Below are 23,612 nucleotides of genomic sequence, written 5' to 3'. Positions count from 1 at the left end.
TCACCCCCAGGGGCCTGCACGTTGCCCAACCCTGGGAGGGCTCCAGGGGGCTGTCCCCTGGGTGACGGTCAGTGGAGACTCTGACACCTGCCCTCCTGGTGGGAACCACCAGCCCTCAGGGAGCACGATTCCACTGGGGCCGTGCCCCCTGGCCCTGTGGATTCCATTGGGGAAGGGCCTGCATGTCCTCCAGTGCCCTGGACTTGTCCCGCCATCTGCACAGCTGACCCTGCAAGGCCTCTTTGTCCCCCAGAAACACCGGCGCTCTCCCTGCAGACAGACACTGCTCCCATGTCAGACAAGGCTCTCTGTGTTTTGCAGAAATCTGCACGGCGGGGGGAGGAAAAAGCAGACCCTGGAGCCTGGCCTTTTGCCCTGCTGGCTGGACACCCTTGACCTCTGTGACTCTGAGCCTGTCTGCTTCAGGGTTGGCCGTGGGTCACCTTGTGCCACAGCGAGAGGGACAAGGGTCGGAGCCTGGGTAGCCAGGACTCCCCGGCTTGGGACGGCTCCATCTCTGAAAGTGAAGCGGTCTTTAACAGGTGTGGGGCTGAGAGGTGTGCCCTGGGCGCGTGGGAGGGACCGCCCTTCTCGTGGTGCAGGGGACACTGAAACGCCCCTTGTCTGCGTGGGCCCTGTCCCCTCAGAGGCGGCGTGTCCAGCCCCCCTTCAGCAGGACTGTCCCCCGTGACGGGGCCACGTCCTTCTGCCCCTGCCCGCCTTTCTCAGCGCTTGTCTGCCTGCAGCCTCTGCCCAGCTCTGTCCCTAACCTGCGTGCACTTCACCAGCAGACGCTGCGTTCGCTCCGCTGACCTCACTGCTGTTTCTGTTGGTTTGTCTATTTCACTTGAATTTTTTTGGCTGTGCTGCAAGGCTTGTGGGAGCTTAGCTCCCAGACCAGGGATGAAACCTGTTTTCTCAACAGTAAAAGCTGGAGTCCTAACTACTGGACCACCAGGGACTCCCCTTTGTGGTTTTAAGTTTGAGTAATTTGGGTGCAGAGGGGAGTGGGTGCCTGCTGCACCCGTCGGTGACACGCTTCTGGGGTAATTAGCGAGTCCTTGACACAGATCTGGTCCAGGGAGACGTCTGAGGCCAGGAGGACGCGCTTGGCTACACAGGGTGGAGCTTTGGAACTGCTTCCCCGGGCCACGCACCGAAGCCTACTGCCGTGTCCAGGGCCAGGGGCGCACCCGTGCAGGGGCTGGGGACCTGTGCTCAGAGGGTGTGCCTGCTGCCACGGTCCACAGGCCACCCTGACCTTCTCCTCCCATGTGCTGCCCTCTCCCGGCTCTGGGGGTCCCTGCCCCCCGCCCGGGTGGTGCAGCCACCCTCAGCCACCTGGTCCCCAGGCTCTCGCATGTCAGCCTCAGGCTCCTGGGGCCCTGGTTGCTCCGCATCCTTCTGGGGGCAGAGCCCAGGTCTGGACCCCGAGGGCCATCTCCCAAGGGCCGCCTCCCGAGACACTGGGCAGATTCTGAGGCCGGGCTCCCGAGGGCCGCCTCCTGAGACATTGGGCAGGAACCTCCCGAGACACTGGGCAGATTCTGAGGCCGGGCTCCCGTGGCACACGGGATATGTGGCCCATGAGTGTTTGTGGATTGATGGGCACTTAGCAAGTGCATAGATGTCAGCAGTCAGGACGCGTGTTTATCCTTCAGCCTAGCAGCAACTCCTCTAAGAGTCAGCCCTATGAAGACATCAGTGACGATGTGAGTCTCTGAGCCTGTTGGGAAGTGATGGGCCAGTCACGAAGGGATGGGCCGGTGGGGACTGATGGGCCAGTGGGAAGCGATGGGCCAGTGGGGAACCGATGGGCCAGTGGGGACCCGATGGGTCCGTGGGGACGGGTGGATCGGTGGGGACTGGTGGGTCAGTGGAGAACCAATGGGCCAGTGGGGACCGGTGGGTTGGTGGGGACCGGTGGGCCGGTGGGGACTGATGGGCCAGTGGGGACGGGTGGGTCAGTGGGGAACCACTGGGCCAGTGGGGACCGGTGGGTCAGTGGGGAACCGATGGGCCGGTGGGGACGGGTGGGTCGGTGCAGTGCTGAGGACGGCTCGGAGTGGGGGGAGGGAGGAGGGGGTGCTGGGCACAGGTCGCGGTCACTCCCTGAAAGGACGTGGGGGCGTGTCCAGAGCTCTGAGGTTTGTCCTTTGAAGAAAAGCGTGTTCTCGGCGAGCAGCCTTCTCTGCCAGAAAGGGAGGGAAGTAGACACATGTTCTTGTTTGCATCTTCAAAGGGCATCAGTGGAAGGCTGAGGAAGTGCAGTCTCCAAAAGGGAGGAGGTGAGCTGTGGGGGACAGAGCGGGGTCTCGGGATGTACCGCCTCTGATCACCAACGGCAAACACTTTCACCCTTTCTGTGACGGAGGAAACGGAAACAGGCGTTAATGCTGGCTGTGGGACTGCCCTGGTGGCCCAGAGGGTCAGAATCCTGCTGCCAGGGCGGGCACACGGGGCTGACCCCTGGTTTGGGGCGATTCCACATGCTGCGGACAGCCACGGCCACTTCGGCTCAGCTGCTGAAGCCCAAGGGCTCTCCTGCAGGACTGCAGAGCCTTGCCCCCGCTGCTGAAGCTGAGCCCCTCAGCAGGAGACGCCCTCGCATGGGAAGCCTGAGCTCCAAACCAGTGTGAGCCCCCGCTCCCTGCAGCTGGAGAAGGCTCACCCCCATCACGGCCAAAACTGAACAGTTAAATTAATTAGAAATGATAAAGCTGGTTATGCACTGCACCGGGAGCGGCCGCCCTGCACGGTCCACTTACGGGGCTGCGGGCTGCAGGCCTAGTCGGGGGGCTGCATGTGGCCTGGGCCTCAGGAAGGCTGTGGGCAGCATGGGCCTGCTGGGCTGGGCAGTCACAGACGAGTCGGATCCCAGGTCCGGTTTGCAGACTCAACCGGGCCCTCGGGGCTCAGCTTGGAGGAGTCGGGTCTGGCCACGTGTCGCCGGCAGAGGAGGTGGAATCAGCGCTGTGACTTGTCTGGAGGACGCTGGGGCCTCCTGAGGCTGCCCGGGGGTCGGGGCCTGGGGCAGGGCCGCCGCGGGCCGCACTGAGCTTCTGGCAGACGGAACCCGGTGACTATGGTGCCTCTTCGGCTCGCTGACGTCGAGAGAAACACTGGCACCTCGGGGAAGGCTAGGGTCCCGGAGAGCTGCTCTGTCTGCCCCCAGCTCCTCCCCAGGGAGCCGCCCGTGCTGGCCTGAACATGAGTGTGAATTACTGTTTATTAAAGCGCAAGGCTGTCTGTGCAGGGGTAGGGGGCTCCTAGGGAGCGTGTCGGTGGTGACAGGGTCGTCACGGAGCCTGAGCTTGGGAGCGGGTCCGTGCTGGCCGTGGCTGCCCAGGTCCTGAGAACTTGACCCAAAACCCACAGGCAGTGTGCGTCACTTGCTGCCCAGTGTGGACACAGGCGGCTTCAGGGATTCAAACACTTTCCCAAAAGGCTCTTATCCCGCCGTGAACTAGAACCTGTTCTGTCATCAGTTACAGCTATAGAACCGATGAGATTCCTGCCAAGGTTTTGAGCACTGCGTGAGCTCAGCCAGTATCCCAGGAGAGCTGCCCCAGAACCCCCGTGAGCCCCTGTGGCTGTCCTAACAAGCACCCGTGATGGGGAGGAGCAAGGCCTAGACTGCAGCCTTCTCTCACTCCCAGAGGCGCGCACCCAAGGTCAAGGCTGGCCCCTTCTGCGGCCGTGGCGGGGCCCTGAGCCGGGCCCCAGTGCTGGAGGCCTGCAGCAGTCCTTGGCCTCCCCCCGAGCCGGTCTGCAAGGACACCAGCTGCCTTGGAGCAGGGCCACCTCAGTGACCTCACTTTAACTCGGTCACCCCTGTAAGGACGCCTTCTCCAAATAAGGTCAAGCCTCAGGCCCCAGGAGTCTGGCGTCAGCCTGTGGATTTGGGGGGACACGGTCCAAGCTGTAATCACCCCTGTAGGACTGAGTGGAAGAGGTAAAACCAGTGAGTGAGGAATTTTCATGTTTCTAAGACTCTTTGGTAAAGAAAGGGGTCTTTGTGTCTCATTTCCAGGGACTCTCTTGCTTGTTCAATTGATACATTTTTAATTCAGGCTGGAGAAGGGTGGGAACAGGCAGCTTAGCAGACCTGCTGTCCCTCACTCGGCCCCGGGCCCGACTCCGGCCGCTCTGCGTTCGCATCTGGTGCCGCCCGCTGGCTCCCAGCTGGGGCCCTGGTCTCTCGGGTCCTTGGTCTAGCCTCTGTTCTGCTCATGCATTTATTTCACGTGCTGAGAGGTACGCGTGAAATAGCCTCATTTCCCAGTTCGCTTGGTGAGTGAGCTCTGTGACTCTGAGTATCGAGGCCAGACCCCTTCCTGGAGCAGCGAGGTCCAGCTCGGACGTTACAGGAGGAACCACGAGTCTCCACGCCTGCCCGCAGGCGACGCCCTTCTCCAGTCCCTGCAAATATGTCCTGCTGGTTGTCTTAACACAGACCTGAGCGTTCCCATGGGCTGCTGGGGGCGGGTGGATGAGTCTAAAGGGACCTCTTATCTCTCCAGCTGAGCTGTTCAAGATCCTACAAGGCGATGCTGCTCAAGCGCTGCAGTGTGCCAGCAAATTCGGAAAGCTCAGCAGTGCCCACGGGACTGGGAAAGAGCTGGAAAGGGTCGATCTTCATTCCAGTCCCAAGGAGAGGCCAGGCCGAAGAATGTTCAAATTGCCATACAGCTGCACTCATTTCACATGCTGGCAAGATTAGGCCCAACGTCCTTCAGGCTACCGATGGCTGAGTCATGTTATGTATGGCAAAAACCAACACAATATTTTAAAGCAATTATCCTTAAATTAAAAATAAATAAAATCCTTCAAGCCAGGCTTCAGCAGTACATAACTGAGAACTTCCAGATGTTTGGCTGGGTTAAGAACAGGCAGAAGAATCAGAGATCAAATTGCCAACATTCGCTGGATCATAGAGAAATCAAGGTAATTCCAGAAAAACATCTGCTTCATTGCCTGCGTGAAAGCCTTTGACTGTGTAGATCACAACACGCTGTGGAAGATCCTTAAAGAGATGGGACCAGACCACATTGCCTGACTCCTGAGAAACCTGCATGCAGGTCAAGAAGCAGCAGCTAGAACCTTCCATGAGGCAACAGACTGGTTCACAATTGGGAGAGGAGTACAGCGAGGCTGTGTATTGCCACCCTATTTATTACCTTGTAGGCAGAGTACATGTTGCGAAATACCAGGCTCACAGACTCACACCCTGAATCGAGATTGCATGAAATTAAGACGCTTGCTCCTTGGAAGGAAAGCTATGACAAACCTTGACGACATATTAGAAAGCAGAGACATTACTTTGCCGACAAGAGTCCGTACAGTCAAGTATGGTTTTTCCAGTGGACATGTATGGATGTGAGAGTTGGGCTGTAAAGGAGGCTGAGTGCCAAAGAATTGATGCTTTTGAACTGTGGTGTTGGAGAAGACTCTTGAGAGTCCCTAGGACTGCAAGAAGATCCAACCAGTCCATCAAAAGGAGGTCAGTCCTGGGTGTTCTTTGGCAGGACTATTGCTGAAGCTGAAGCTCCAATACTTTGTCCACTTGTGAAGAGCCAACTCACTGAAAAAGACGCTGATGCTGGGAAAAACTGAGGGTGGGAGGAGAGAACAGCATCACTGACTCAATGGACATGGATTTGAGTGAACTCCAAGAGATGGTAAAGGAAGGGGAGCCTGACGCGCCGCAGTCCGTGGGGGTCGCAAAGAGTCGGACACGACTTAACGACCGAACGTCTCCCCGTAGTTACCTTTTAAACAAACTGTAATGTGAACAGGTTCGCCTGTTATTCAGACAAATATTTGTGTCTGTATCAGTCTTTTCCCAGAGCTGATTCAGCCAAGGATTGAATTGGGAGACTTGATTTCTTAAATGCCTGATTGCTGTTTGGAAACTGAATGTTTAAAGATGACACAGAAAGTAACACTGGCGGATTTCTCTGTAAATAATCCGTCGCTCGTTTCTTCACAGGGATCTTCGCTTTAACAGAATCAGAGAGATCCAGCCAGGGGCCTTCAAGGGGCTGAGAAACCTGAACACATTGTAAGTCCAAGCATCTCCCTGGGAACTGGTAGGAAAAGGTGCACAGACCATCACCGCTTTCCCCTGTGGGCAGATCCCAAGTGCTTCGGGTCCCCATTGCCCGTGGAGGGTGGGCGTGGCTGAGCGGGAGAGGCCAAGCCTGCCAGAGGGGTTTGCACTGGAGGTGCCTGCCAGAGGGGTTTGCACTGGAGGTGCCTGTGGGTGGCCTTGGTCCTTGTCTGTCTCGACCGGCAGCTGTGAGCCTGTCCATCCTCTGGGTGTGGTGCAGGCCTGTGCTGGCCACGCCTCCCTGGCAACTCACAAGGACGGCCCTCTTCCTCGGCCCTGAGCCCCCATGGATCCCGGCGGGGTGTGGTGCCATCCACCTGTGTCCCGGTGTTTAGACCCTGGGTGGACAGAGGGAAGGGGCCCGACTCCAGGCTTCCGCAGGCTGTGCTGAGCGCCATGCGAAGGGGTTCTGGCTCTCCCCCAGGAGGTGACTGGTCCATGCAGAGCGCTGTGCCAGGCCTGGGGGCTGTGAGCCTGGCGGGGACATGTGTGGCTCCGCCCCTCGCTGCGAAAAGGCTCCCTGGAGAGAGACCCCCTTGAGGACGCCCTGCACCTCCACTGGGGCCTCCCAGCTGGCCGAGGGGAGGACGGGAGAGACGCAGGAGAGGGGGAGCCCTCTGAGCAGGAGCAAGGAGATCGCGCCTCCTCGGCGCGCGGAGCTGCTCCTGTGTGCGGGTGTGGACACCGTCCTGCCCGCACCCACGCTGCTCCTGGTTGTGTTGGTTTGCACTCAGTGAGTGTCAGTGTTAAGGCCTGTGGCATAATCCTCGTGTGACCTTCTCCAGAGCAGTGGAAACGACCTCCACAACACAATTCAGAAGTGTCGTTGTTTGTGAAATCCTTACTGAAACGTTTTTTCACAGGCTTCTCAACAATAATCAGATCAAGAGCATCCCTGGCGGGTCGTTCGAAGACTTGGAGAGTCTGAAATACCTGTAAGTATGACCAGCTTCCACACCAGAGTCTGTCGTCTGTGTTTGGACTGTTTAATCTTTGAGCTAAATCCCATATTGTTATGAATTATTGCAAATACATTCAAGTGAAAAAGAGGTTTTGTTTTTAGAAGGTGAGTGAAATTTTGGCTGGAAGTTTTTAAGTGAGTTGTTACCCGGGTCAGGTGCTGCTCTGTGTGATTTCTAGGGTTTATCTGCTAAGCCTTAAGTAAATCGGTTGGATAAAATTAAAAACTGCAGTTCTGAAAATCACTGTCTGGTAACGGTAACCCCTGTTGAGCCGTGCAGCTGCTGCTGTGAGCAGCTGACGCGTGTTTTGTGGGTCTGTGCTTTCAGGGCAGTTTTGGGTTGTCCTCAGCTGTGGGCTGATGGAACCTGGAAATGACGAATCCCTTTGGAATGTCACTAATTCGTGAATAACTTTCCCATCTTCGCCGAGTGATTTCATCTCTTATTTTTGTGTAAACTTTATTTCCCTTTTAAGAATTTATTTGACTTAATGAGTTTATTAGCATTGAAAGCATTTGCTTGTTGAAGTGAGTTTTGCAGTTAGAAAATGACCCACTCGCTTCAGTACTTAACAGGCACTTTTTCTGAAGTTGAAAACTTTAACAAAACCCTGGGCACATTGCTGGTTCTAACAGATCAGAAGTGAGTGTCTTGTGCTTTGAGGAAATTGCTCTCAGTTTTAGGATTTTAGAAAACTGTTCAGCTAGAGCCCTTTTAATGAGGGATCTGTGTCAGTGATTTTGGGAAGACGTGTAATTCGTGTGAACCTGAGTGTCTCCGGGCCTGTTACGTTTAGATGAGGGGGTGCTGCTGATCAAGAGCTAACATTAATTCCTCATTAAATGCATTTTCCTCCACAAAGCTTCGTAAAGTGTTGTGTTTACACAGTTTTCTCTATCACTGTAGTAAAAGTGAAGTGAAGTGAAGTCGCTCAGCTGTGTCCAACTCTTTGCGACCCCATGGACTGTAGCCTGCCAGGCTCTGAGGAGCCTCTCAGCCCGTGGAATTTTCCAGGCAAGAGTACTGGAGTAGGTTGCCATTTCCTTCTCCAGGGGATCTCCCCAACCCAGGGATCAAACCCGGGCCTCCCGCACTGCGGGCGGACGCTTTACCGTCTGAGCTACAGGGCAGCCACTATCACTTGAGGGGCAGTATGTTAATTTTTCATTAGCAGGGTTCACACTAAGCCTTGTTGCTCATTTTTAAAATGAGGGAGAGTCCTCCTATTCATTCTTGAGTTTTCGTCTGTTTACTTACGTTCTGGTTTTTTATTTTAAAGCAGTGTAATCTCCTGAAGGGGCTTCCCTGGTAGCTGAGCTGGTAAAGAATCCGCCTGCAATGCAGGAGACACTAGTTTGATTTCCTGAGTCCGGAAGATCCCCTGGAGAAGGGTTAGGCTACTCATTCCAGTTTTCTTGGGCTTACCTGGTGACTCAGATGCTAAAGAATCCTCCTGCAATGCGGGAGACTCGGGTTCGATCCCTGGGCGGGGAAGATCCCCTGGAGAAGGGTTAGGCTACCCATTCGAGTATTCTTCCTGGAGAATCCCCATGGACAGAGGAGCCTGGTGGGCTACAGTCCATGGGGTCGCAAAGAGTCGGGCACGCCTGAGCGACTCCGCACAGCACGGCACAAGCTCCAGCAGAAAGCAGAAGCAGCGTCTGTCAGCCGGTCGCCAGTGTCTGCAGTGTGTGCGCAAGTGTAGTCTTTTTTATTCTTTAATTTTTAAGCTTTCGGGCGGTTTGAATTACCCAAGAGCAACTTATTATTTACTCTGTGATTACATTCCCTGATAAGCAGTTTGGGATACTCCATTTTTCACTTAAGATAATTTTTAGAAATAACATGTTTAATCCTTGTCTGTTGGCGGGATCCCTCCTTAGGTGTCCACGTGCCAGCCTTTCCCTGCCTCCAACCCGAGGGCATCTGAGACACCCACAGCGGCGGGTCCCGGGCTCACCGGGGGTGGGCTGAGAGGTGTTTGGCGATAACAGGAGGAGGTGGGCTAGGGCAGGGCTGCAGCTGTGGAGAGAAGGGGTCCTGTGACCCCACCATCCGGCTCCTGGGGTTCCCGCCTCCTCCCCCAACTTTCTGGAGCTCATCACTAGGGTCCATCTTGACAGGCCCTGACCTAGGAAGCTGGGCAACATGCAGTGTGAATGTTTAAGAAGCTTCCGGAATTGATTATTTTATCCTTAGTTCAGTTCAGTCACTCAGTCATGTCCGACTCTTTGCGACCCCGTGAACCGCAGCACACCAGGCCTCCCTGTCTGTCACCAACTCCCAGAGCTCACTCAAACTCATGTCCATTGTGTCGGTGATGCCATCCAACCATCTCATCCTCTGTCGTCCCCTTCTCTTCCTGCCTTCAATCTTTCCCAGCATCAGGGTCTTTTCAAATGAGTCAGCTCTTTGCATCAGGTGGCCAGAGTATTGGAGTTTCAGCTTCAACATCAGTCCTTCCAGTGAGTATTCAGAACTGATCTCCTTTAGGATGGACTGGTTGGATCTCCTTGCAGTCCAAGGGACTCTCAAGAGTCTTCTCCAACACCACAGTTCAAAAATATCAATTCTTCGACGCTCAGCCTTCTTCACACTCCAACTCTCACATCCATACATGACCACAGGAAAAACCATAGCCTTGACTAGATGGACCTTTGTTGGCAAAGTAATGTCTCTGCTTTTGAATATGCTGTCTAGGTTAGTCATAACTTTCCTTCCAAGGAGTAAGTGTTTTCTTATTTCATGGCTGCAGTCACCATCTGCAGTGATTTTGGAGCCCGAAAAAATAAAGTCAGCCACTGTTTCCACTGTTTCCCCATCTATTAAGAAGTTGGCTTAAAGCTCAACATTCAGAAAACGAAGATCATGGCATCTGGTCCCATCACTTCATGGGAAATAGATGGGGAAACAGTGTCAGACTTTATTTTTTTGGGCTCCAAAATCACTGCAGATGGTGATTGCAGCCATGAAATTAAAAGACGCTTACTCCCTGGAAGAAAAGTTATGACCAACCTAGATAGCATATTCAAAAGCAGAGACATTACTCTGCCGACTAAGGTCCGTCTAGTCAAGGCTATGGTTTTTCCAGTGGTCATGTATGGATGTGAGAGTTGGACTGTGAAGAAGGCTGAGCGCCGAAGAATCGATGCTTTTGAACTGTGGTGTTGGAGAGGACCCTTGAGAGTCCCTTGGACTGCAAGGAGATCCAACCAGTCCATTCTGAAGGAGATCAGCCCTGGGATTTCTTTGGAAGGAATGATGCTGAAGTTGAAACTCCAGTACTTTGACCACCTCATGGGAAGAGTTGGCTCATTGGAAAAGACTCTAATGCTGGGAGGGATTGGGGGCAGGAGGAGAAGGGGACGACAGAGGATGAGATGGCTGGATGGCGTCACGGACTCGATGAACGCGAGTCTGAGTGAACTCCAGGAGTTGGTGATGAACAGGGAGGCCTGGCGTGCTGCGATTTATGGGGTCGCAAAGAGTTGGACACGACTGAGCGACTGAACTGAACTGTACTGATGGAACCGGATGCCATGATCGTAGTTTTCTGAATGTTGAGTTTTAAGCCAACATTTTCACTCTCCTCTTTCACTTTCATCAAGAGGCTCTTTAGTTCTTCTTCACTTTCTGCCATAAGGGTGGTGTCATCTGCATATCTGAGGTTATTGATATTTCTCCCAGCAACCTTGATTCCAGCTTGTGCTTCCTCCAGCCCAGCGTTTCTCATGATGTACTCTGCATATATGTACATATTTCATCGTTGGTGTTTATTTAATTGGTGAGTGTTCCTTACCTGCTGGAACCCCAGTGACTTCTGGTAAGGAATGAACCTTCCCCTGCACTAAGATTCCCTCATGATGAAATGAACCCTTGAGACAGAACTCATAATCAAAGGGTAAACTCTGATGAAGTAGAGAATTGTTTATGCTTTCTTATTAGCTCATGACCAATACCCAGTTATTCTTAAGAAACGGGATTATCCCTGATGTCTTTACCAACATGCAGTGGTTCAGCTGTTGCTCATGTTCTTTGAAACGATGTCTTTACTCTCATCTTTTTGAAGTTTGTGCAAGGTGATGTCAGTGTCGACGTTTTGCTTTGCTTTTGATTTGTTTTTGAGAAGTGGGCACAGGAGCCTCCCTTCAGACTTGCCTCCCAGAGGAGTAGCACGCAGACCCAGGCAGGGGCCACCCCGTGTGCGGCCGCGTTCCAGAGCCTCTGTGTGTTTGTGGAATTTCAGCGACTGATCCGGAAAGACCGCAGTCCCCAGCCTCTGGCACTAGGGACCGGTTTTGTGGAAGACAGTTTTTCCGCGGCTGGGGGTGGGGATGGTTTCAGGAAGGATTCAAGCGCGTCCCGTTTATTGTGCGGTTTATCTCTGCTGTTACTGCGTCAGCTCCACCCCGATCATCAGACGTCTGATCCCAGAGCTTGGGGCCCCCTGCCGCAAGGCACCGCTGTTCCCTCCATCTCACACAGGAAGAAACGGAGGCAGAGAAGCGTGCGTTCTTATTTAAGAGTCAGCGTTCAGTGGCAGCCCAGGCATTCAAATCCCCAGCCTGGAGAAACAACGTCCTGTCAGGCTGGCACCAGGCCTCCCATTGGGGGCTTTCTGGCTGGTTTAGGTTCAGGCTTGCAGCTCCTTGTGACGTGGCCTCCGCAGGTTGGTGCCCAGTAAGAGGGGAGGGCGCCTGGGAGGACTGCAGCCCTGGTCCCGCTGGACTCTCCACACAGATGGCGCTCAGGGAGGGTACGTCCTGGGAGTGCAGGACTGAGCCAGAGCGAAGCTGCTTGCCAGGTGGGAGGACAGGGGCAGCCCAGCCAGTGGGTGTGTAGAGCAGGGCCCGCCCGAGTTACTCTACAGGGAAGTGTGGGATTTGATTTTCTGTCAGGGGTGTGCAGAGCAGGGCCTGCCTGAGTTACTCTGCAGGGAAGTGTGGGATTTCATTGTCCGTCTACCTGCAGCAGCGATGGAGAGGCGCCCGGGGCAGGTGTCTCCACGTCTGCATGTAGGTGGCTACAGTTGAGATGTGTTCTGAGGTCCTGGGCAGACAGGCAGACTCAGAGCACACGGGTTTGCAGGGGTGGGGAATCGGACGCTTCCATGTGAATGTCTTCATCCTCGATGGGCCCCTTCCGGAGCTGGCAGACTCCTCCTGGAAGCACTGGGCAGCGCACACTTGAGGCCTTGAGGACAACAGGGGTCGGTGTCCAGGGAGCACAGTGTCGGCCACAGGGTGCTAACACAGCTGCATTTTCCGACACTGAGATTTGAATTTCAGATGATGTTCACGTGTCGCCAAATATTCTTCTTTAGAAATTTTCAGTCATTTAAAGACATAAGAACCGTTGTTCGCCTGCAGGCCATATGGAAATAGGCACCAACCCATTGCGTGGTTCTCTGATTAGCCTTGGTTGCTTCTGTTTTAGAAGAATGGGATTTGAGTGGGTGACTGGGTCCGGACAAATTTAGTCTGTACAATTCCTGTTCCCTAGATTATTTCTGGACATTTGAAAGTGGGCTTCCCAGGTGGCTCAGTGGTAAAGAATCCGCCTGCAATGCAGGAGACGCAGGTTCGATCCCTGGGTCGGGAAGGTCCCCTGGAGGAGGGCATGGCACCCACCCCAGTATTCTTGCCTGGAGAATCCCGTGGACAGAGGAGCCTGGCGGGCTGCAGTCCACAGGGTCATAAAGAGTCAGGCGCGACCGAGCAGGGACGCACACGTTTGAAACTGTATCGGTGTCAGTCACAGAATCTTACCTTCAGTGCGTTTTACCTGTTTGTCAGGAAATTTTATTTTCTTCAGGCCCTGAAGCGTGTGGTCTCTCAGGCGTTCATAAACTGCCCACCACCAACCCGTGAGTCTGGGGAGTGGTGGTCTGGCGTCTCCAGGAGGAGGTTTTCCCCAGATGAAGAGCAGAGCCCCCGTGGAGGAGCTCTCCTTTCTGTGCAAGCGTTCTGTCTGTGTCCTCACGCGATCGTGAGCGTGGACACTGTCTCCAGGCCCCAGCGGAGGTCTCGTCGCCCTCCGAGTGCCTGCCTGGCGCGTGTTAACCCCGTGTTTCTTGTTGCAGCCCAGCGCGTGCTGACCCCGTGTTTCTTGTTGCAGCTATCTGTACAAGAATGAGATCCAGGCGATTGACCGGCAGGCCTTCAAGGGGCTTGCCTCTCTTGAGCAACTGTAAGTGCCCCCTGCTCTGGGTGTCTTGGACTTCACCTGCCCCTCGCCTCTCGCCCGGAGCGCGGGCCCCGTCTGCTGCCTGCACGATGCATGTCTGTGCGGGGGGACACAGGGCTGCATGCAGACCACAGAGCCGCGGTGCCCCCCTCCGCCTGCCCCCACCCATCCAGGCATCTGCGTCGCGCCCTGGGCCCTGCGCTCCCAGACAAGGGCCAGCAACACCAGCTGACCTCTGCCCCTCCGTGTTGGAGACAGCCTCGCAAACAGCTCTGAACAGCTGGAGGTCTTCTGGGGAGAAGTAGGGACGAGGAGGCGGTCATCCTCACACAGCATTTCCTGTTTGTGAATCTGCACATTGAGGCTACTTCCCTCGCTCATGACATCATTATTTTGGAGAAACAATTTCCCCCATGTGTTTCCAGTTAGGGAACACCGGATGCTGTTTCTGGGGCCTCACGTGAAGTCCTGCTCTGCTGTGAAGTCAGCCTGTCCGTTTTAAGCAGAGCTCCTGGTCAGAGGCGTTTCTCTGGCCTGCTCATTACTTGGCCAGCCCTGGGCTGTCCCGCACTGGCCTGCAGTCACCGTGTGCAAGGCAGTGTCGTCCCGCGGTGCCGCGGTGGAGGAGGATGTCTTTGGTGTTTTGTCGGTTGGCAGGACACGGAAGCTTCCCTGGAGACCTTGAGGCGGAACTGGGGAGGCCTCACCCGAAGCAGGAGCTTCCGAAGCACACGCTGGGCTCGTGCTTAAATACCTGTTTATTTATTCGGCTGAAAGCTGCTTTCCCAGCCCGCTGTGCTTGGCGTGGACTGGACTGGGGAGAGGTTGGCCTGAGGGCTGCGTGCATAGAGGTCAGGCCATTGCAGGGACCCATGGGCTTCTGGAGAGGCGCTGGGGAGGGAGGCTCCCTGGAAGCATGTCCCCACGTCCCTCTTGGTGTGAAGGGCTCGGGCTGGGCAGGACACGCTTTCAGGAGCCAGGTGAGGCTCCGGCCTTGGGGTTGGGGGAGTGAGCCGGGTTGTTTTGAAGGAAAACAGTCTGGGTGGAACGGGGAGGAAGGGAGTGGCACCCCCCCGAGGCGAGATGAGGTCTGCGTGGACGCCCCGTGACTAAGGCCCTGGGGACTTGGGGCGCGTCCTGCAGACCCCGGGGAGGCGCTGGGCAGGGGTCTCTGTTGCTGAGACTTGGGGGTGAAGAGGCAGGCAGCTTGGACCCAGGCCTACCCGCGCAGAGGCCCCTGGGAGAAGGGGCATGTCCCTAAGGAGAGCAGGCTCAGGTCTGCTCCCAGCGTGTGGCCAGGCCCTGGCCTCCATGCCCCTCGGCTGAGGGCAGGGCTGGTGGGGGGCGGAGGCCTAGGCCCTGTCTGCCCAGCAGCTCTACCCTCTCAGGCCTTAAAGGAGGAGGGCAGGCCGGTGTTTAGACTTTATTTAAGGGAATCGATTGGTGGGGGGGGTCTCACTAATGGGCCCTGTGCACACAGCCCCCGCCCCGCTCCCAGGCTGGCCGAGGCCGTGGAGCCGGTGCACACAGAGCGGGGAGGCTCGTGAGGGGCTGCGGCCTCGGGTCGCCAGCTGCCTGGTGTCCTTCGTGCTGGTCTCTGCCCCACCGTTGGAGCCACCCGGGCTCCCTGGAGGCCGCAGGCCGGTGTCAGACACTATGTCGGGTGGGGCCCCCTCTCCTGCCCAGGGCCCATTTCCTCTCTGTCGGGGATGGCCTTGAGGCAGCACCCACAGCTGGCCGCCTGTGGGGCCGGCTCGTGGGTTTTTAAACCCAGCTTCCATGTGGCTCCTTCTCTCCCTGTTGTCCTCACCCAGGACTCACCCTGGGCCTGGCTGGCGGGCTTCCCGATCAGCCCGGCTGGGCCTCTCACACTGACTTCCGGGGGCGTCCTTGGTAGTTAGGACGGAGCTCTCCTCCCCTGCCTGCCCTGAGGCCCCCACGCAGGCGGGGCGGGCGCTGGGTACAGCCCAGCCCCGCCAGCCTGCCGGGGGAGGCAGCCCAGCAGCCTGGCACCCGCGCGGCCACTGTGTGTCCTCCCAGCGCCTGGGGCGGGGAGAGCGGACCCCGGCGGGCTAGCGTGTCAGGAGGGGCTCCTGCGGAGACACCCGTTAGAAGGTGACTTAGCCGTTCTTCCGAGGGAAAGACCCTCCGGCTTTCACAGTGAAAAGAGCAGTACTCAGGGAAACCAGAAGAACTCCGTTTTACGGAAACCGTGTCCGTCGCAGAAAGCGAGGGCTCGTCTCGTGTGGACGGCGTCTGGGCGCTGAGGCTCTGTGCAGCCCAGGGGCGTTTGAGGAGGCTCAGTGTCCGCTCGGGCAGCTTTCTTGTCTTATCTGTGTGGTGGTTGTTTCTGCAGCTGAGAAACAACGTTCCCAGTGCCCCCTTGAAGCGTGAGTTAGGCTCCTGAATCCATCTGTGAGTTAGACGGTTGGAACGAAGGCGTTCACATACCTGTGTGTGGGGTGAGGTGAAGATTCTGTTGGGTTTTCTAGAAAGGTCCGTGTCTGTGGAGCTGGGCATCCCTGGTCCCACCCCCGTGGCTGGGGAAGAGGCCCGGTGGGCAAGCTAGACCCATCCTCTCACCGCTCCGTCCCCATGTAAGGTCTGTGCCCAGTTTCCCGCAGCCTTTAACCTTCCTCCTGGATGATTTCATTTGATCTGCATACAACGTAGGAGCTCTAGAGAGTTATCTATTGATGTGTGGATTCAAATGACTTAGAGAAAACGTGTGTTCAGCGAAACTCTGTAGCTCTGCAGAAACACAGAATTGCTTACAACTTGTTTCTTGTCCCCCTTTTTTGAAAACGTCTCCAGATACCTGCACTTCAATCAGATAGAAACTTTGGACCCGGAGTCATTTCAGCATCTGCCGAAGCTGGAGAGGCTGTAAGTCCTGTCTGTCTCCTGCGGTTCTGGAGCTCCTGGCTCAGCCCTTCCCCTGCGACAGAGAGAGCACCTCGCCTGTCCAAACTCTGGGCCATCTCAGCAGGGCATCTGTGCCTCTCCCCTGACAGCCCGGGAGTGGAACAGCGATGAGATGGGGGGTGTGGTCGTTGTCTCTGCTCCGTGGCATTGCTCCCAAGTCCAGGTGTATTAAGCCAAGGCAGTCGCGAGGTGCTCTTCAAAAGCTGATTTGTTTGGCTGTGTGTACTCTCTTCTGCATGTCTAAGCAGTATTTTAAAGGCTCTCTTTGGTTTATTGTCTCTTTCAACAGGTTTTTACATAACAACCGAATTACACATTTGGTTCCGGGGACGTTTAATCACTTGGAATCTATGAAAAGATTGTAAGTATACTGACCTTTATGCTGTCTTTCCAGCAGAGACGGCTTCTCCATGCCATGCATTTAGCTCCCTTTTCACTGGGTGTTTCGAGGATTTCATCACATTCTGGGTGTGACTCAGGAAGGGAGGGTGGATTAAACCATCAGAGCCACAACCCAGACCTAGCTGACTCAGGAAACGTGGCCTCAGGTTAACACATTAGGCAAGACTATCTTAAAAATCAATTTTAAATGCTTCAAGTTAGTTTTTAATTCCATGTTGACATATTTTAGTGATGGAACTAAAACCTGCCTAGAGAGAATCTCTAAGCTATATGCCATTCCTTTTCTTTAGGCGGGCACACAACTGAATTCCGTCCATTTTCAGATCTCTGAAAAGAAGCTATCTTCACACTGATCACTTCTGACAGGACCGATGACAGGCCGAGGGGTTCTGACCGGACCGAGGTGTTCTGACAGGACTGAGGAGTTCTGACTGGACCGAGGTGTTCTGACAGGACTGAGGACAGAACCGAGGTGTTCTGACAGGACTGAGGACTTCTGATAGAACTGAGATGTTCTCACAGAACCGATGACAGACCAAGGTGTTCTGACAGGACCAGGGAATTCTGACTGGACCGAGGAGTTCTGACAGGACTGGGGACAGAACCGAGGTGTTCTGACAGAACCGAGGAGTTCTGACCAGACCGAGGTGTTCTGACAGAACCGAGGACAAAACCAAGGAGTTCTGACCGGACTGAGAAGTTCTGACCGGACTGAGGACAAGACCGAGGGGTTCTGACAGGACTGAGAGATTCTGACAGGACTGAGGTGTTCTGACAGGACCAATGACAGAACCGAGGTGTTCTGACTGGACCGAGTTGTTCTGACCAGACCTCGGTGTTCTGACAGAACTGATGACAGAACCGAGGAGTTCTGACCGGACTGCGGTGTTCTGACAGGACCGAGGACGGGCCGAGGGGCTCTGGTGCTGGTGGAAGACGCTGACTTGCGTCTTGCGTCTCTCTCTGCGGCCTTGGCGGCCATTGTCCCTCAGGTAGATGTTACTGAGTGTGAACAATGAGCGAGGCTTGAGAAAGAGACAGAAAAGTCGCTGCCGAGCCCGGACCCAGAGTGGCTTCTGTTTCTCTCCTCAGTGAAGTAAGGCACAGCTTTCCTCACAATTTACAGTCTGTTTCTTTAGGATAAAGAAGATAGAGAAATCTCTAGCCAAACGTCAAGCTGCATTCTAGGTGGCGGATAAGATAGCTGCTGCCTCTCTGACAGATAAGAGCGCAGGGAGAGGCTGCCGGGCGTCACCTGCACGGTCAGGGCAGACGGGGCCTCCCTGCGTCCGGCCCAGGCTGGCCGGGCTCTGTCCCCCGCCTTCTTTCTGCCCCTCGGTTCCGCCCTCTGGGCCCTGGCCTCTGCCCGTCTGGGACACACCTCAGACTTCTCGGCTCCATCGAGTTCCCCCCGACCCCCGGGTGGCCGAGGGGTGCGTGCAGCCGGGGGCTTCCGGCCAGTGCCACCCACTTGGGCCCACCTGCCCACCCACTATCCCCGGGGCCCATCCTCAGCACAGAGGTCCTGGTGTTTTCCGAATGGGGCTGAGGTGTCAGCAGGCACCGGGCAGGTCCCTGTGGCGGGGGGAGCTCTGGCGGGTCTGCGTGGAGCCCCTTAGACCCCGCTGGCCGCACTCATCAGAGCTGACCGTCTGGAGAGGGGCCAGCCTTACCCGCCGCTCCCCCCACCCCGAGCCAGCCTCAGAGAGACGCTGGCGGGAGGCATGACGTCGGGCTGGGCTCCCGGAGCCCTGGCCCGTGGGGGTGCTGAGTGGACGCCTGCGGGCGGCCCCCCTCTGGTCCCGGGGGCCCCCTGCCCAGCGTGGCCAGTCTGCAGCTGGGGCCTGAGCAGGGCTGGTTTCCGGCCTCTTGCCAGCACGTGTCGGGTCAGGCAGCCATGGCTTCTGGTCCCCCTGTTACACCCCTCACCTTGGTCTCCATTGTCCCGAGGGCAGAGGCGACACCCTGCCTGTTCCACTTGTTGGGAGGGTTGTGTCCACCTTCACGGGCCCCCTCCCCGCGGGCTTGCAGGACCGTTTAGCCCCTGAGAGGTGCCCCTCGGGGGTGTCGGTCATGTGAGGCAATCCCGGAAGACGGGGCGGGTGGTGCTGGGTGTGGGGGTTCCCACGTTGCCGCCTCACACAGGCTCCCGTCCTGCCCCGACTCCGCCCGCCCACGTTGGCCCTGCGTCCACCCTGCATCTTGCGCCTTCGATCGCTCTCGGCTCCGCCCTTCACTGTGTCCCTTGGGCTCCCTGCCCCCCGGCTCTGGTTCTGCCTAGTGTGGGTCCCGCCGGGTTGCGTCCTGGTCGGGCAGGACCTGCTCAGATGCCGTCGTCTGCAGCCCCCACACCGCGGGTCCGTCTGGGCTGGGTCGGCCCTGTGCGTCCACGTCCCACGTCTCACGTGCGGCCTCCTCCTTGCAGGCGCCTGGACTCCAACGCACTTCACTGTGACTGTGAGATCCTGTGGCTGGCAGACCTGCTGAAGGGCTACGCACGGTCAGGAAACGCGCAGGCCGCGGCCACCTGTGAGTATCCCCGGCGCATCCAGGGCCGGTCGGTGGCCACCATCACCCCGGAGGAGCTGGACTGTGGTGAGTGCCTCTGGAGGGCGGGGCGCCTGCAGCCCTGTGTCCGTCTGGCCCTGGTGACCGCACGAAGCGAGTCTGGGTGGGCCTCACCGGTCCCTACTGCAGAGTCTGTCTCTGCGGTACCTGTAGGAAACTATTTGTAATAAATGTGGGTTTCATTGTCAGGTTTCCCTGCAAAAAAAAAAGCAACATGAAATGCATCAGGCCCTCTGTTGCTCCTTCCGACCATCTGCCTTTAGAGGCTGCAGCTGCCGGGCGGCGGGGCCCGTGGTGGGAGCGGGCGGCTCCTGGGGGAGGGGGGCTGCCGGCTGGCTGGGAGCTGGCCGCCTCCTGCGTCTGGATCTGGGCGGCGGCCACTCGGGGTGGATGAGGCTGGGCTCATCCAGCCGATTGCCCTGTGGGTGCATGACCCCTCACCACAAACACGAGAAAAGAAGCAGTCAGGCCCCGCAGGGCAGAGTCTCCCACATAAGTCAGTGCCGAGGAACTCAGCTCCTCGGTGTACTACGCCGTTGGAGTGGGAAGATCGGCTTCTCCAGAGCATCATCTTTATATTCATATATTAAAACCAGAATCGACTGCGGTCGAAAGTCATGCCATTTCCTGGTAACGCAGCAGTTACGTCACTCGGCTGGCCACCGTTTGTGACCTTTTATGGACGATCCCTTTGCAGGCGGGCTCCTGGCCCTTGGTGTGTGCAGGGGACTGATTTCAGCCCTGGGGCTGCCCTGTGGCCTCTCGGCGTCCTGCCCTCATCGGTGAGGGCTGGTCCGGTGGCAGGGGTCCCGTGGTGGGCCTCAGGTCCTGGAAACGCTGTGTGGTTCGGCTCTAACACCGTCCTCTCCGTGGAGAAGCCCGCTGGCTGTTCTCACGGGAGAGTTTTTGGTTTGAACATGTGCGATTTTCTCTCGAACCAAAGGGACTTGCTGTGGGGTCTTGTTCGCACGGTGGTTTAGGACCAAGACAAGAGGCTCTGCTTCTTTTTTGGCGCAGAAAGGCCGCGGATCACGTCAGAGCCGCAGGATGCCGACGTCACCCTGGGCAACACCGTCTTCTTCACCTGCAGGGCTGAGGGCAACCCCAAGCCCGAGATCATCTGGCTGCGGAACAAGTGAGTGCTTCTGGGCAGGGTGCTGGGCGCTGGGTCCTAGACGCTGGGCAGGGTGCTGGGCGCTGGGTCCTAGACGCTGGGCAGGGTGCTGGGCGCTGGGTCCTAGACGCTGGGCAGGGTGCTGGGCGCTGGGTCCTAGACGCTGGGCAGGGTGCTGGGCACTGGGTCCCAGCTGTCAGGGGTGCTGGGCGCTGGGTCCTAGACGCTGGGCAGGGTGCTGGGCGCTGGGTCCCAGCTGTCAGGGGTGCTGGGTGCTGGGTCCTAGACGTTGGGCAGGGTGCTGGGCACTGGGTCCTAGACGTTGGGCAGGGTGCTGGGCGCTGGGTCCCAGCCGTCAGGGGTGCTGGGCACTGGGTCCCAGCCATCCCAGTACCCCAGAAGCTCCGGGGTTCCTGCCCACCCTGACCTTTCCTGCTCCTCCCTGGAGGGAACGCAAAGAGGAGGAGATGTTTCTCTGGCGCCTCAAGTGCTCTGTGCCTCGAGGCCAGGGTCCCTGGGCCGGGACCAGACACCTGCGGAGGACTGGTGTTTCCTGTGCTTTGGGGGCCTGAGCCAGCCGGGCCTGTCGTTACAGCAACGAGCTGAGCATGAAGACGGATTCCCGCTTGAACTTGCTGGATGACGGGACCCTCATGATCCAGAACACGCGGGAGACAGACCAGGGCATCTATCAGTGCATGGCGAAGAATGTGGCTGGGGAGGTGAAGACGCAGGAGGTGACCCTCAGGTACTTCCGGTCTCCAGGTAGGCACAGAGCTCTTCGGACACTCAGTGCCCCGAATCCGCTTCCTCCCGCCCGCCCCCCTCTCTCTTTGCACCTGGTGGCAAGAGACAGACACCAGCGTGCCGGCTGGAGCGCCGGCAGCAGGGTCGGCTCAGGGTCACGGGTGACCCCCGACCGTTGCTCTGGCCCACCGCCAACCCTTAACCCAGGTGGTCGCTCAGAGTGGCCGTGGGTAGCCGCTGCTGGGATCGCTGTTCAGAGGGCTGTGGGCGCCTGGGAGACAAGTGTCCCCGCCCGATGCCTCCGCTCACGGTGGTCCCAAGGGCATCTCACTGGCTGCCCTGGCAGGGGGCTTGCTCCTGTGCTACAGGCCTTGGCTGCTTTAAAAGAAACCCCAGATCTGAATTTTGGTGCACAATTCCCATATCTAAGATATTGGTACCTGATTTGAAAAGACAGTTGGAGCCAAAGGAAGCACAGCTGTGTCCTTGGATTGGCCTGGGCCACACCAGGTCACAAACCCCACGCTTGTCCGAGTGTTGACCCTGGGGACTTTGGCCGGAAGAGGAGCTGGCCCTTGGAGAAGAGCTGGGGGTGGCCCTGGTCCCTGGGCCGCGGGACACAGCACAGGTGGCCGTGGTGCCTCCGCGGCTCTGGGTCACCCTTGTGTGAGCGCGCCTGATCTCTGTCTCTCTCGTGCGGTGGGATGCAGGGCCTTGCAGCACCCTCGGCGGCAGGATGAATGATTTCTGCGTTTCTTTGTTTAGAGTCTTACTGTGAGAACTTTGTATGCCTCGGTATATCCCAGCAGAGACATAGTCCAGATTTACTGATGAATGAGAATCCCCAGCTCTCAAACACCAGTTCAGAGGAATGCGCAGGACAGATAACTGCAGCCAAGTCGAATCCCTTTAATCCCAGGTTCCCCGAGTGGAACAAGGCATCCAGGATCTCTGCAGAGCTGCACGGCTGAGTCTGCCAGACAAGACAGGGCTCCTGGTCACGAAGGAGCTTGTGCTTTGCTTGTAAGGACCAGGGAGGCCTGTGTAATGTTGATCAGAGTGGAGCAGTGCTGGAGGTGCGCGTCAAAACAGAGGGGACGGCAGGTCGTGAGCAGCGCGAGTCCTTAGCACAGGGGCCTCTGATCCCTGGATGGGAATAGAAGAGTCTCCCTCTGGCCTGAGAGTTCCAAATCTAACCTCTTTTGATCTGAATTTTCATTTGTTTCTCAGGAACAAGAGCCTTCCTTAGTACACCAGCCTGAGCTTGTTGGCCTTGCTCCCAGAAATGCACGTGAAGGGTCTCCTACAGGGGGATGGGAAGGTCACTGCAGACCAAGGGGTCAGCCAGTGGCAGCCAGCCGGCCTGGACCAGGGGCTGCCCAGCCTGGCCCACTGCCTGGTTTTACAAGATCTTTACACTAAGAATGTGTTTCACCTTTTTGATGTGATTGAAAAAGCTTAAGAATAGCATTTTAGAAAACATGATAATGAAATGAACTTCAGACTTCAGCGTCTATTGATTAAGTCTTTTTTGAAACATAATCACACTCAAAGATTTATGGCCTGAAAAACCCAAAATACATGGGCTGTGCCCCTTTATGGACTCTGCCAGTCCTATGATACAGACGATGATGGACCCCTAAGTAAGTCTCCATGAGTTACAAAGGGGTAAATGTTCTTTATCTATTTTGAAGATCTCTTATTAGGGGCATATAAGTCCACAGAGTTTATCTTCCTCATTAATTAAACTTTGATTATTAACCCTTTCACCTCTGTCAGTGTTTTTTGCCTTAAGATTGATCTGATTTTATACAGAGGCAACCATTTTTCTTTTAATTAGTGTTTATCACCTGTACCTTTCCCACCATTTTGCTCTGCTCTGAACTGTCACAGAATCTCAAATAACATCATAATCAATATATAAAATCCTCTTCAACCCTCTGAGTTGTTCAGTAAGTGGAATAGATGAAGACTGTAAGTAGCTTTGGGCTAGATAGATCAAGGTTTGTAAACAAAGAAGTTACAAAAAGATTACTTATTTTTGGAGGGTTTTGGGTTGGAAAATTGTGGATAAGGACGTCAGCCCAAAGAAACGGCGCAGTAATAAGTCCTTTTTAAACAACATGTATTGTTCTATAAGCTTACTGAAAGGTTGTTGTTGAATTACGACGCCGGGATTCTTGGCCCCCGGAGGAGAAGAATTCAGTCTGGGGCCAGAGACGAAGCTTGATCGCTCAGAGCTTTTGTGTAACAAAGTTTTATTAAAGTATAAAGGAGATAGAGAAAGCTTCTGACCTAGGCATTAGAAGGGGGCAGAAAGAGTACCCCCCTGCTAGTCTTTAGCTGGATGTTATATAGTCACCAGCAGCCTGTTAGTGAAAGAAAGGACTGTCTCAAAACTCAGAATGGCACCAGGCCCCTCACCCATAAGATGTATTTTGGGGTAATCTTGGCTCCAAATGGTTCATCTTGGGCCATAAAAGGATTTGTGTGAATCTTGAAGAAGGGCAGAGCACCATACAAATAGTGTCGTTTACACAGATCAGAGGATAACATACTGGTTTATCAAGTAGGTTCTGAGCCAAAAGGGGGAACC

General features: G+C 56.1%; 1 protein-coding gene across 3 annotated transcripts in view; it reads left to right on the top strand.

Annotated features, from left to right (window-relative positions):
* The window catches only part of PXDN (peroxidasin), a 64,767-nt gene that overhangs the window by 17,935 nt on the left and 23,220 nt on the right, over positions 1 to 23,612 (top strand). For 2 of the 3 annotated variants that reach the window (XR_011253879.1, XM_069573809.1), the window contains exons 2-9: positions 5,993 to 6,064; positions 6,976 to 7,047; positions 13,192 to 13,263; positions 16,075 to 16,146; positions 16,475 to 16,546; positions 19,013 to 19,182; positions 20,173 to 20,290; positions 20,865 to 21,034. Coding sequence is in view for 2 of the 3 variants with exons in the window: in XM_069573809.1 (XP_069429910.1) it covers positions 5,993 to 6,064; positions 6,976 to 7,047; positions 13,192 to 13,263; positions 16,075 to 16,146; positions 16,475 to 16,546; positions 19,013 to 19,182; positions 20,173 to 20,290; positions 20,865 to 21,034 (818 nt within the window). In the remaining variant the exon portion in view is untranslated. The remainder of the gene's footprint in view (positions 1 to 5,992; positions 6,065 to 6,975; positions 7,048 to 13,191; positions 13,264 to 16,074; positions 16,147 to 16,474; positions 16,547 to 19,012; positions 19,183 to 20,172; positions 20,291 to 20,864; positions 21,035 to 23,612) is intronic. The other variant, XM_069573810.1, reaches the window with a different exon arrangement.

Source organism: Ovis canadensis, chromosome 2 (genome assembly GCF_042477335.2).
Source record: "Ovis canadensis isolate MfBH-ARS-UI-01 breed Bighorn chromosome 2, ARS-UI_OviCan_v2, whole genome shotgun sequence".
NCBI lineage: Eukaryota > Metazoa > Chordata > Mammalia > Artiodactyla > Bovidae > Ovis > Ovis canadensis.
This window is presented reverse-complemented; position numbering and strand designations above follow the sequence as displayed.